This window comes from Stegastes partitus, unplaced genomic scaffold (genome assembly GCF_000690725.1).
Source record: "Stegastes partitus isolate 25-593 unplaced genomic scaffold, Stegastes_partitus-1.0.2 Scaffold1018, whole genome shotgun sequence".
Classification (NCBI taxonomy): Eukaryota; Metazoa; Chordata; class Actinopteri; family Pomacentridae; genus Stegastes; species Stegastes partitus.
The window spans coordinates 146,592-160,147 of record NW_007578749.1 but is presented as its reverse complement, the minus strand read 5'-3'; the positions used below and the strand labels follow the sequence as shown (position 1 = coordinate 160,147).

Sequence of the window (13,556 nt, the reverse complement as noted above, 5' to 3'; positions counted from 1 at the left end):
GTTAATAAACAGCAGTGACCCAGTTCTGTTGGCAACCATGCTGAAGCACTTCCTCCAACATGTTTGGCAGATGATGTGGTCTTTGTTTTTTCCTTCTCCAGACTCTTCTGGAAAAGAATCATTCTGCTCCAAGTTAATCTAGGTTTCATCTGTCTGAAAACTCTTGCTCCAAGAAGTGGCTAGTTTTTTTTTTTCTAATCTGTCCTTTCTGTTTTTGAGTGTCACCAGTGGTCTGCATCTTGAGGTAAACTGTCTGTATTTACATTCATGGGGACATGACTTGATAGACTTTGACAATGACACGTTCTTGACTTGGACAGATGCTGTGAAGGGGTTCTTCTTTACATAAGATTTCTGCAACCACCCACTTCAGTTGTCTTTTGGTGTTGCTGAGTGATGATCCAAGAATTTCTGCTATCTCCCTGATAGGTCTGTTTTGGTTTTTCAGCATCCTTCATTTTCATCGACACCTATTTGGACCACATACTGCAAGTTCCCATGAACACCAAATGCAAATTTAACATTTGGAATACAACCCTGACCTTTTATCTCATTAACTTGTCATGAAATAGTGAGGAAACAGGTCACACCTAGACATGAGATTGCATATCAGTCAGCCATTCAATCACTATTAGGCCTGTGAAAATGGAGGGACTACAGTACGTATAGAATGACTTTCAAATCCACGGTGGTGGTGTTCGGGTGCAAAATTATGAAAACTGTTTCAAATACTTATGGCTCTGACTGCATGCAGCAGCCGCTATACATTTGACATGTACAGAAGTTGTCTTACAGGAGCAGGTAAGGAGGTTCCAACAGCAAAGTAGATCCTTGGTGGTGAACCCCAGCAGATACTTGGAACAGCTTAGTCGACCAAAACAAAGATCCCTAATGAAGGGGGAGAAAAAAAAAAAGTCTCTATTATTTTCCTGTGACTGTAAAGAATCTCAAGTCCCCCCTCAACCAACCAGCTCCTCACACCACACATATTTCACAGGATTATCTTTTGTGAAGTTTTCTGCTTTGGGGGGTTTCACATAGTAAAATGCAAGCGCAGGGTTGAACACCCACCAAGAACCAAACACCCAAAGAAATCAATAAATGTGGAACACTCAGATCCCCAAATATCATTTAAAGTAAATGTCTGACATTCCTATGAAAAAATGGCAAATATATTTCTTAATTTAAAAAAAAGAAAGCGTCCAGAGATAGTGAGGTTAAGGTCAAGCAATTGGCCGAGCTCTCCACATCTATAGGTGGTAGTTACGTAAGTGGCACCAGGCAGCTGTCAAAACAGCTCACCATTGATGTCTTCCAGTTTCCCTCCTTCAACTCTGAAGTCGTACTAGTCGAGAATTCCGATTCAGCGCCCAAATTACACAGAAAAACGTTCCTTTCAAATGTAAGAGGTAACACAAACAAATACCCATTTCCAATAATTACCAGGAGATATTTTCTAGTCTTGTGAACTGCCACCTTTTAAAAGTTTCTCAACACTTAAGTGTCCACCTGATCTGGTTCCTATATTTTCAGACATTATGCAAGTCACCATCTTATTGTTTTTCTTGCGAATATGATAAAAGCTGATTCAGTGTTTTGGAATTATTTCAAAAAAGTGGTACAGAAACTAGCAACAGTAGTTCCGCGTCCTCAGTGACCCGAGGGCCCCCTTTGTGAGCAGAAGGGACATCAGCCAACATTTCTGAGACTCCAGCAACATTGCGAAACTGCAGCCTGTTCAACTGATCTACTAGCTGACAGGCAGCCCTTCTCTTGCTCAGGCGGTTACATTCCGTCTGTGGTGAGAAACAACACTCTGCACTTTTGCCAAAAAGGGTCAAAAGCACACATCAGTGACGCACCTCAACAGCAAAACAAAAAATAAAATCTAAACCAACTAAATGTAGTGAGTCTGTGTGCTTTAAGTGCCACTTGTCAGTCTTTTTGTTCTGAATGTGAGTCGTGACGTGTCTCTGCTTACAAAAAGGGCAAAAAAAAAAGTACAGCAGGAGCACCAAAACAAGAATAACATGTTCTATCCAGTCCTGATTGTTTTAGCAGACTGTGAAACTGTGATGTCTCTGTATTAACTCTGTTGGTCTGCGTTTGTTATTACAATAGCTACTTGTTTACAGAGACAATTTCTATGCCTCTGTATATATATTTCTGTGTATTTAGGTCTACAGATTTTTAAGTCACAATGTTTGTGAAAATATTGCATTTCAGTACCCATACTAAAACATTACTATTACACCCCAGCTTTTTTAAGTAAATAAGCTTCCAACTTTCTGTACAATAGTAAAACTTGTGAAACAGCCTAACAGGAAAATGGATAATTAAACTTCAGTATAAATCATCTGACCAAGCATTCAGGGTTCGTTTTCGATACCTAACAATGCTGCAAACATAATCAGGTCAACAGTACCAGCACTGCTGACTGTGCAGGGCGTTTATGTGCAAGTATGCTCTGACCTGATGGCTCCTGGTGGCTGGGACAGAGTTGTCAGAAGCTCCCAGGAGGTAGGGCTCCACACAGTCACCACCTCCTGAAAGCTGACGGCCAACAGGGAGCTGTCGGCTGAGAAACAGCAGCATTTAGGCACCAGGCCGCGATAGGTTCCGACAAAATCACACGACCAGGAGGGACCTTCGTCTGCCAGCACATTCGAGAGAAAAGAGAGCAGGAGACAGACACAAGGAGAGCAGGATTACTGAGAAATACTGCCTAATTTGGCTAAAACCAGTCATTCAGTCTGATGTGCTGAAAAGTTAACAGCCTGGCACCAACAAGCGACTTGCTTCCTACTGATGTCCCCAGACTACAAATGTGTAAAATCATGCACTCTGAATAAAAGAACCCATTCCATTGCAATGATTGTAGGACACTATCATATGCAGTAAAGATGTTCAATTACCAAAAAGTACTTTAGTCTGTTTTGCCTGATAACTACATATGATCAAAAAGAACCGGATACTGCTATCTTACAACTCCTTGCTCAGATATTTGTTTTACTTTTTGAACCCCAAGACCCACCAAAACATGTGAAAGGCATGTAATATTTGAAATAATAAACAATTGAACACATTAATAAAATTGCCAAAATTAAAAGAAAAAAAAGAAAAGAATGAAAAACACGGAAAGAATAGTTGCATTTTTAACCTTCTGACAGTACTGAAACTAATGTCTGATGCGCTGTTCTGTGGAAAGAATTATACAAATCTAAGCTGAATATTGTGATGTGTCACCAAAATCACTTCATTTTTTTCATCAAATGAACCATTTGCAAAAACCAGATTCTACAAAAAATAAAATATGCTCCTCAGCACAACCACAAAGCCGTGATTCACTTACATGTGACCAACAATAACATGAGAAAAAATTAGGGATTTTTCAGCTGAACTAGGCTGAACTGCAGCATGGAAAGAAATTTTAACAACACGAGTAGTAAAATATCTATAGTATGTAGAGCCAGAAGAAATACAACTTTTTTTATGATTTATAGCATATGTTAGGGTTACTACGTAAAACATTGAGTGCTTTTTCTGTGTAGGTGCAGGACTTTATGTGACAGCAGCAAAAAAACACTTACTTGGGGTTCAGAGGGTTACAGACAGTTATAAGCTATAATGAGGGCAGCTCACACATCTATGCATAGATATGACAACATAATTCTTGAACAGCAAATTGGACACAGGTGGATAAATAGACGCCTAAAACAAAAGAGTACGGTTAACATCATCACACTTGAACTGCTCGGCCTTTTGGAGGACTAGAACATCAGACACTAAGCTAGACTGCTCACCCTCTGTGTGGGCTGGTGCGACCAGCTGCCAGGCTTTGAAATGTCCGTCCGTGCTGGTGGAGACCAGCATGGTGGTCTGGCTGTCAGTGGCTTGGCGAAAGCACATGGCTGTAATCCTGGCCTCGTGGGGGGCTGAGATGGTCGTGTTCAGCACAAAACTGCATCAAATGGGGTTAGGGACAAAGAGGGAAAAAAATTACAGAACTATTTCCTTTCTATTAAAAAAACTCTACTGGACATTACTGACTGTCTGAGTAGCTAAACGGTTACAGCAAATACCACATAGCCAAAGTCTGATTACATCCGGAGTCCTGTGTTGCATGTTCGATCCCCCTTCCCCTTCCCTTTCCCTACGCTTCCTGTCTGCGTCTTCACTTGACTGTTCAGAAAGAGAGTCTTAAGAGAAAAGCAGTTACAGCGGAGACGTCCATACCTCTGGGTTTGTTCATCGAATGCCCACAGTTTTAAGTTAATCTCCAGCTCAGCAGATTTTTGTTTTCTTTCTTCCACTGTGGCTAGCCAGGTGCCAGAGGCATCAAATGCTGCTTTGACAACCTCAAACTGTTCCAGGCCCAATTCATGAATGTACTCCTGCTGCACTATGTCCAGCTGTGGGGAACATAAAGACGACAGACCTTAGAGTTTATCTATTAAGTGAGCTCATTCTTTATTCAGGGTTGAACTCAGGGATAACAAATGCATGTGTCAATGAAAGGGTAATTATGTGTGACATCTTTTAGCTCAGCCACGAAAGCAGAGTGCTTACATTGTACAGCAGTTTGTCTCTTTGGAGGGAGTAAAACTGCAGGTGTCCTGGTTTCCCATTCAGCACCAAAGCTTTGCTGCGTGGGTCCACCATCAAGTCTGTCCGGACACTTTCTCCTGCAGCCCGACAGAAAGAGAACACATGCAGAGAAACCCGACAGGTTCAAATCTTCTTTGTTCATGCCGTCTAAAGTATACACTCTTTTCTCCTGAGTCAATCTGCTCAGACACTGAAAAGAAACTACAACATATAACACAAAAGTATGGCATTTTTGTAAGTATGACTCGCTAAAAAGGTAATTCTGACAACACAGTAAAGGTAACAGTGGTAAGTCCTTTGTATTTGAGTAAAGCTGTCACTCATGGTAGGTAGGACCTTGTTGATGCAGCTGGTATAAAAGGAAACACTAGGAGGTTATTTCATTACCTTCCTTTGTGAAAGCCATTAAACAGCACTTTGATGGTGCAAATTCAACTTTACTTCATTGCAACCAAAATATTTCATTATTTTCTACATGAGTAACATAAGAACTTAGGTGACTAGTTTAATTAATTAAGCTGAAAACACAGTTTGGGGAATTTAAGGCTTCTTCTCTCATCAAGATCCTTCATTCTTTTTCCGCAGGATTGTTCTCCAATAACTGTCATTTATGGTATTTATGAGCCCATACAGTGTGTTAATGATCACTGTACGTGCTGTTGCCACCTACAGTCTGTACTCACCTTTGACCAGGCCTTGAAGGACAGCTGACACTTTAACACAGCTCTGGATGATTGTGATCTCTAAACGACAAGACACAAAAGTCAGTTATCGCGGTCTTCCGTCACCAAGAACTTTCTGAAGAAAACCTACATGCACATTTGACTGCTTCAGTTATTACTGCAATAAACATTATCCATCGCTGTCACTCAAGGACAAGTGAGCACCTTTCTACAAAATGAGCTGATAAATGAGTGACGTACAGAAGTCTTCAGCTGAAGTTTCACGACAGCAGTTACATTCTGACGCCAATAAAGATTATATACGTAACCGGTTCCACTGTTAACACAATTAGAATCATTGTGTTTCATCAGAGTGGGGGATACAGTTTACAGCCTCTTACTGTTGTCACTGTGTGAGGTACAGAACAGCGCTCCATCAGGTGAGACAGCAATGTGTGTGATTGCGGCACCCAGGCGGGGCAGGAAGTCCCGCTGACTCTCTTGGTTGTATCGCCATTGGACAAGCACAGACTCCACACCTCCACTCAGCAGGTTGGTGCCTGAGGAAACAACAGCAGACTTAGATAAAGAGGCAGGGAGGCTTTTTGTCTTTGTTCTGGTGAAGGCCCAATAAAAACAAGTCTTAACAAAACGAGAAGACATTCAGCATACTGCGGGAAACAGATTAGATTTCCCTTTGGTAATAAACTACTAGGTTAAATAAATACATGTAATTAATACACAAGTACCTTCTGGAGTGAAGCGCAGTGAGCTCACAGCGTTGTGGTGCCAGTGCAGGGTGGAGTATGTGTACTCCTTCTGTTGGTTAAAGTTTCTCCTGAGCAGATGAACAGCGATGTTAGAGAAACAGGATTTATTGCTAGAAATATTAAAATAAAATACTGAAAGGCAAAATCAAATCAATCAGGCTAACAGAACAATAATTAACTGGACCAAGAAGTTTCTTTCACATCATGCTAGGGGAGTGGAGTTCACTGCTTCAGCTATCAGCAAAATACACTCAAAACAAGTGAGCAGCAGACGAAATAACTGTGCAAAACTATCAACATGCTGTGTGTGAAAGTGTACGCTCAAAGGTCACTCACCACAGGCGAATCTTGCCATCTTCATGTCCCGTGGCAATGCAGTCATTTTTCGGGTGACAGGCAACGCACGTGAATGTGTTCAGGCCTCCCTTCTTGTTGTCCTCTTTAAGGAAAAACCTAGCAACCCACACAGGGACAGGTGTTTGGAGTTATTGAGCATCCTCACGGTTTTGTGGGAAAATAGGGATTTCAGGGTACAAACTCACTGCTGCGCTCTGTAACAATTTGTGGTCAATAATGCACAAATGCCACAAAAACAAGTTGTGTTTTCTTTAGATTTGTGCCTGAAAGCAATTAAAAGTTTTGGTTTGACCTCTGAAACAAAATGTCATTTATTTAAAGGTAGAGTCAAGAATAGTAAGACTTTTGGTCACATTGGGTGTGCATTGAAAGAATTCTGGTGATTGTTTACAATTTACGGGGCTTTGTCCAAATGAAGTGGCATGGACTGATTCACACAACACATTTGAGCTTGTGCACTGGACAGGATGACTATGGCAAGCCCTCTTAACATTTAATAGCTAGTCTGGATATATAATGAGATATCTACAGTTTCATTCTGACTAGTCACAATGAACATTTCAGATATCCACAATGACACTATTCTTATCCACAATTGTGATTTCAGATATCAACACCTTAATTCCTCCTTGGACGAATCACATCACTTTCCCCATTTATGTCTATGGGGTTTCTCATTACAGATACTTTTAATTCAGTCATGGATATCAGTAATGTGAGATGTGGATATCTGCAACTAAATTATGACTATCTGTAAAGCCATTTTGACATATCTACAGTTTCACTCTGACTAGTCAGAATCAAATCAAATCAAGATATCTTCAACTCCCCTCCATTAAATGAAATGAAAAATACTTTATTTATCCCAGAAGGGAAATTCAAAAAAGATAAATAAAGATGAATAGATGAATAAAGATATCTATGATGGCATTTGTAGATATCTTTAACTTCGTTTTTACTAATCAAAATGACGTTATAGATATCTTGAACTGGAATTATGTATAGTCAGTATGAAACTGTAGATATCTAAAACTAGATTTCTGGATAGCCATAATTTGCAGATATCTGTTATCAAGTTCTAGATATCTTTAAATGAATTGTGATTTCTAATTCAATATATCTCTAACTTTTAATATGACTAGTCAAAATGAAATTGCAGATATGTTGAAACAGAGTTTCGACGAGGCGAATTGATGTTGCAGATATCTGTAATTATGGCAGAAGTTATGACAGGTAGCTACCTGCTCCCTCAGCTCTGTTATCTTCCGTTCCCTGCCATTTGAGTAGTGGATCTCCTCCGGACCCGCACCAGGATTTATTCATTTCCTAATAAAACTTCGCTAAAAGCCGCAGCACTCCTCCCATGGTGTCCCCGGGAGACTCCCCGGCATTCATTCGACTGTACGGAAACTATTAGCGGCTGTTTTGGGTTCATGGAAATCATGGAAATGTGGTTTTTGAATCATGTCCTACCGTTCTATTTCATGGCATTTTCTAGCTATCTTATCGATGACCACAACTGCTATTCCTTCTGCTAAGAAACTGATAAAATTATGTTTCCTCTTTTCTCCTCCAGTTCATTTGGGTCAATATCCAATGGGAAGCCTCGCATGAGCATAGTCATCAACACAATTTTGCCTAGTCTAACTCAGTTTCGACTAGTTAAAACTGAATTACAGATATCTGCAAGTGGCATTTAGGATGTGTGACAAAGCGAAGGACAGTTTTCTTGAGGTCATTGCAGATATCTGTAACTCAATTTTGACTAGTCAAAACCTAGTTACAGATATCTCAGACTGTCAAAATTGAATTTTTCACTTGTCACAAGCATGTTGTTGATATCCATAATGCTAATTCCAGACAGTCAAATGTAGCTATTAAATGCTAAAAGGGCTTGGAGTATAGGAGACTGGCAATTGGAGCAACTGTAACGGTAAGTCTTGGACGCGCTAATTATCTGAGCAACAGCAAATTTTTTCCAGAATTGTGGATACCAGCTTTAATTTCCATCTCCACACTCAGTAACTGATGCACTGGCTTACTTGTATGACTTCTGCTTCTTGAAGAAGAAGACTTCCAACTGCAAACCTTTAGCTGAAGCTATATATTCCCCCTGTGAAGACAGTAACAGTGGGTTAGCTGTGTGTCAATCTGAAGTGCAGCATCTACCAAACAAATGGAAGTATACTCTGGAACCATACTGTGATATAACACATTCATTTAACAAGGTGTAGTCACTCAATTCATGTTCCCTTTAGGTTTTATAGGGGTTTGTGACAACAGATACAATTGGAAGTGAAGCTATAGTCAGCTCTCACAGCAGAAAACATTGTCTTCTGGACATTTTTGATTTGGCACAGTAGGAAAAGTCTTGAGTCAATATTCCTACCAGACTAAGCTAGGGATTTCACGGAGGGACTGTTTGTGAAAATAGCGGCGGTGTACGTACCCCTCGACCAAAGGCGATGGCTGCTGGGTTGGAGCTGACATTGCTGAGCACAGCAGAAAGTTCTCGGGCCTCCACCAGCTGATCTCCACTCTGTGGCAGAGACACGGCAGCCAGCTGGAACAACTCTGCACATACACATGCACACACACTGGGTCAAGCATCAGTCTGTTACACATTAATACTCAGTGACCTCTAACCCAGTTTCTTACTCCCACATTTTCAAGCGCCCAGATGAATGCTCTGAAATTGTGTTTATCCAGAGACTGCTCATTGTATCAACAAAAGTACACCTCTGTCCTGGAGGCACAGGAATGAAAAAGGCTCACACCAACAGTGTTGAATGTTAGCACAACTGTCTCATTTAAATTGTTTTCCAAATGCCAAATTATCATTTCCCACAGGATTTAACGCATCTAAAATGTCTCAGACCGACTAGTTCAGTGACATTTATTCTGAACTTTTCATTTATTGCCATAAAAAACCATAAAACCAACGCTTTTCATTTGAATATAAAGCTGCAGTAAGCAATGGTGGAAAGTTTTGTAAAGACAGCGAGCACGCCAGCTATCCTGGTTTTGGATTCAGACTAAACACATTCAAATACCCACATATTTTTTTTCTTTTTGCTGAAGCCCACAGTGTATCTAAAGCTTATGCATGAATCCAATGATCACAGTTAGAACAGATGTCAAACCTACCAGATCTTTTGTCACTAAGCATGGGGATAACGATAAAGATGACTCCTTCATGGTCTGCAGATGCGTAGATGGAGTAAATAGGACATCCGATGACATAAGTCTGGAAGAGATCAAGCTGTCAAACACATGCCTGAGAAAACACAACATGGGTTCTTTCTTAACCCTGTGAGCCCTCAGCTATTCTTAGGGTAATTTTACTTGCTTCACTTTTAAGTTCTCATCTTTGGCATTACAGGTGCTAGCCATGTCCTGCGCGCAAAACAAACAGTCCAGGCTGTTAAGTTCCTCCATCATATGATAATGCTTGCAGAGTTCTTGAATTAGACTTTATAGGAAGGAAAAAACATGTTGTAAGATAGATAGATAGATAGATAGATAGATAGATAGATAGATAGATAGATAGATAGATAGATAGATAGACTTTATTAATGGTTTGGTTGATACAGCACAAGACAGAGCTACCATCACCATAAATACTGATGAATAGGCAAAAATAAACAGTAACAAAATGTAAAATGCTAAATGTACAATAAGTGTAATATGTAAAGAAACGTCCTGTGTGGAGTGTGGTGCAAATAGTGATGTGCAACAAAACAACTAAAACAGAAGTGTGCAAAAGACATGCTGACAGTAGACTTATCGTTTCATAATTGTTAACGTGAGACAGTCTCTTGATGGTAGACTACTGATTGACTAAAAAATTTGGAAAAATATATGCGTAACGAAAATGAATGTCATTGTTTTATTTCCTGAAGATTTCACATAAAGCCTATCATTGTTTAGGTATGCAATGACCAGTTCATGTGCAGGTGTAACAGGTGTGGAGATGGACACAGAGCTGTGTGCAGGTTTAAATATGATTAAATTTGATGCAAATTCAAGACTGTTTTTTCATAGACACCATTGTACAGACTTGCAACTTGCATGTTGGAAAAGCCAAGTCACATGGTGTTATTTGATGTGCATTGCATCCTTTGGGAAGAAATGCAAAAAAAAAAAAAAAAGCAATTCAACCAAGATGAAGGATTGTGAATTTTGTCCTTTGCTAGCATGTCACACACAGAACCATGCATGGCTCTCCAAACTAATGAAAAGCGTATAAATGTACAGGTGAAGTGTGACACAAGCGCTGTTATGTTAAATTAACTGACAGTATGTAGATAGTTTAAGGGCACAATGCTCCAGAAACAGTCAACATTTGCTTAAAAAAAATTAAAATAAAAACACATAAAGGTTCATTACAAACCAACTGATGTGTGTACAAGTTAAAAGTAGTCAAAGTAAAATTTATTCCACACAAAACCTCCTATGGGAAGACAGCAGCATGAAAGCACGGCAGTAGTTTCTTATCTGTAACCAAAACATTGGTGGTAAAGCTGAAAGATGTATGTTTCCTTCATTATGTGCTGTTGGTTGGTAGTAGAGTGAAAATGGACATGTCTGCAGACTAGCTGTCGTCATCCACTTCCGGTTCAGGCTAAGTTTTTCGGCAAAGCCTTTCATATGGAGGAACCTCCATGGTACACACAAACAGAGAACAAGTAGACAAGGCGAATGTGTGCAAGCTGGGGTGGGATGACCCACGGTAACTGCAAAGACTGAAGAGAAACAGCAGGAATCAGGTCTTACCTTGATAAGAATGCCATCTGTGAAGTCCCAAAGTCTGACAGTGCCATCTACTGAGCAGGAGTAGACCTACAACGCAGTAGGAGCACATCACCACAGGAAGTAAAATATGTGACAACTTCAATATGTGGCATTTATGAATATGTAGAATATCCCAACAAAACGAATCTTTAACTCATTTACATTTTATTTATAGTAGTTACAGCTTATAACTGAACTGTCTTCTTTAATGTACTACAGCACAGTTACTTATCACAATAACAGGGAACAGTGCTTTCTTTCTGTGTGGAAATAGTGAACTGGCAGGAAAAAGTTCAGTTAAACACATCACACTTAAAACAAATATTGGGCTGTGACACCCCATCTAAAAATTGTATGTGCAAATGTTAAAATAAAACAGGACAAACTTAGATGACAAAATAAGTACATTAGATTAATTGTACAAAAGACATACTTGAGTCTTTGAAACACGAAAAGCAGATTTTTCCAAAACATCAAATCTATAGTATGAGTGCTGCTAAGTTAGTGTTCAGGCACAGATGGATCACTGCAATTTGTTAGTAATTAGTTACTAGTTAGTCAAATTACTGACAAATGTATAATTGAACAATAGAAGAGTTCATTTGCAAAAACAGATAACTCCATTTTTGTAGATTTTTTGAAAACTTTTTTTGTTGTTGTTTGCTTGAGATAATATCAATCAAACTGACGTTGAGTGGATTTGACTCAGCAGAAATGACATGACAACAGCAGAGATAACTTAAGTTTGGTTGATATTGTCTCAGGTAAACGATGGAAAAGTGGGTTTTCTGAAGGTTTGTGAAGATGGAGTTATCTGTTTTTGCAAATGAACTCTTCAATAACAATTAAAACATATTAAGTTATTCATAAAACAAAAGCGTATGACACTGGATTCTTCAGCTTCTGTGATTTTTTTTTGCTTTACTCTTTATAATAAGAAACTTTATATGAGTTTTGGGCGATGGTTAAGAAAAGGCTGCGTCTTTAAGTTCACTACTCCTGTGGTTGTACTTCAGCAGCATGAAAAAGCCCTTGTTCGTTGTTGCTTGTTGCAGTAATTTTTTGTATGAATGCAGAAAGACACTGTACCTGCAGATGGTTGGAGGGTCTGAGCAGCACACCTGTCACCAGGTCGGTGTGTCCCCGCAGGTCATGTATACACTCCTCCGTGGAGGTGCTGAACACCTTCACACACTCTCCTGAGGCACACAGCAGGAACCTGCAGCAACACAAACCAGCGGCGGCTGAGGCTAGAGCTCTGAAAGGTTCATAAATAGCCCCACATCTATCTAACACTTCACTTATGCTTTAAACCTCCCGAAATGAGATGACATTGTTTCATCAAAAGTTCAAGTGTTGTACATTTTGGGTTCTTTGCACATCATTTAAGCATTCAGCAGATCTACTTCACACTTGTGCAATGTGTATGACTATGTGCAACAGAGCCATCGGTCACAGGGCTTGTCATTGTAGGAAGCTGCTGGAAACCAGTTCAATAAGTAATTCAAAAAGGAAACACTGGCAGGCTTTGACTGCAAAAAAAAGCAATAAGATACAGAGGAGGCTGCAAGAGGTGGAGGAAAAGTTAGCCCTTGTAGTTTTCATCACCAGCCTCTTCTCCTGGACTATTTAAATGACCCAGATCACAGACTATTATTAACCTGTCAGATATGGTAGCTCAAACAAGTAGCTAAAACTGACAACCCTGGTCTAGCTCAGCAGTTCAAAAACAATTTACTACACGTGATTCTAGCTGTAAATCATCATAAATTAAACTAACTTCACAGCACAGTTAGAAAGCCACTGGTCCATTTATCACTGTGATATTAATGTGGAAATGATCTGAGCTTCGAAAGTGTGATGACTTTACTGTGCAGAGAGACGCGTGTCTTACATTTTAAATATATTTTACTCTGAAATAACTGAAAAACAGGCAGACTATCAGGTTAAGCTCTGACTTAAACCGTGCACTTTGTATTAGGACTTGTACGTTTAAATACCAGGAAATTATTATGTACTTGTCTGTAATTATTTATATTTAATTTGAGAAAACGACAGTGTCGCAGAGAGAAAAAAGAAACCGGTGACATTAGTTTGTAAACAGCAGCAGAACATATCAACAGCTAGCTGCTGGCTTATATTGCTAAAGCTAACGGCTAGCATTAGCTTTAGCTCTCTGGCTGATAAAAACAGCAAAACCAACGAGAACTTCTCCAAACCTACGTTAAACATTATCGGACTGAAAACATGCACTAACCTCGAATCATTGGTGATGGCAGGCTCCCTGAAGTCTATTTTACTGCCACCTCGGTGAACCACGCGGATATCCCCGTGTTCGACCATGTTTTCGCCGGCGTCACCTTTC

The 13,556-nt window shown here is 39.8% G+C and overlaps 1 protein-coding gene across 1 annotated transcript in view; it reads right to left on the bottom strand.

Moving 5' to 3' along the window:
* Positions 1 to 13,556, bottom strand: part of wdr75 (WD repeat domain 75) — a 21,032-nt gene extending 7,476 nt beyond the window's left edge. Inside the window, exons 1-15 of the mRNA XM_008295078.1 lie at positions 13,449 to 13,556; positions 12,281 to 12,410; positions 11,174 to 11,239; positions 9,545 to 9,644; positions 8,847 to 8,971; positions 8,440 to 8,510; positions 6,377 to 6,493; positions 6,020 to 6,108; positions 5,672 to 5,830; positions 5,292 to 5,351; positions 4,570 to 4,685; positions 4,237 to 4,412; positions 3,804 to 3,961; positions 2,473 to 2,653; positions 794 to 888 (exon numbers count right to left, since the gene is read on the bottom strand). Of these exons, the coding sequence (XP_008293300.1) occupies positions 794 to 888; positions 2,473 to 2,653; positions 3,804 to 3,961; positions 4,237 to 4,412; positions 4,570 to 4,685; positions 5,292 to 5,351; positions 5,672 to 5,830; positions 6,020 to 6,108; positions 6,377 to 6,493; positions 8,440 to 8,510; positions 8,847 to 8,971; positions 9,545 to 9,644; positions 11,174 to 11,239; positions 12,281 to 12,410; positions 13,449 to 13,534 (1,729 nt within the window). The 5' untranslated portion in view covers positions 13,535 to 13,556. The remainder of the gene's footprint in view (positions 1 to 793; positions 889 to 2,472; positions 2,654 to 3,803; positions 3,962 to 4,236; positions 4,413 to 4,569; positions 4,686 to 5,291; positions 5,352 to 5,671; positions 5,831 to 6,019; positions 6,109 to 6,376; positions 6,494 to 8,439; positions 8,511 to 8,846; positions 8,972 to 9,544; positions 9,645 to 11,173; positions 11,240 to 12,280; positions 12,411 to 13,448) is intronic.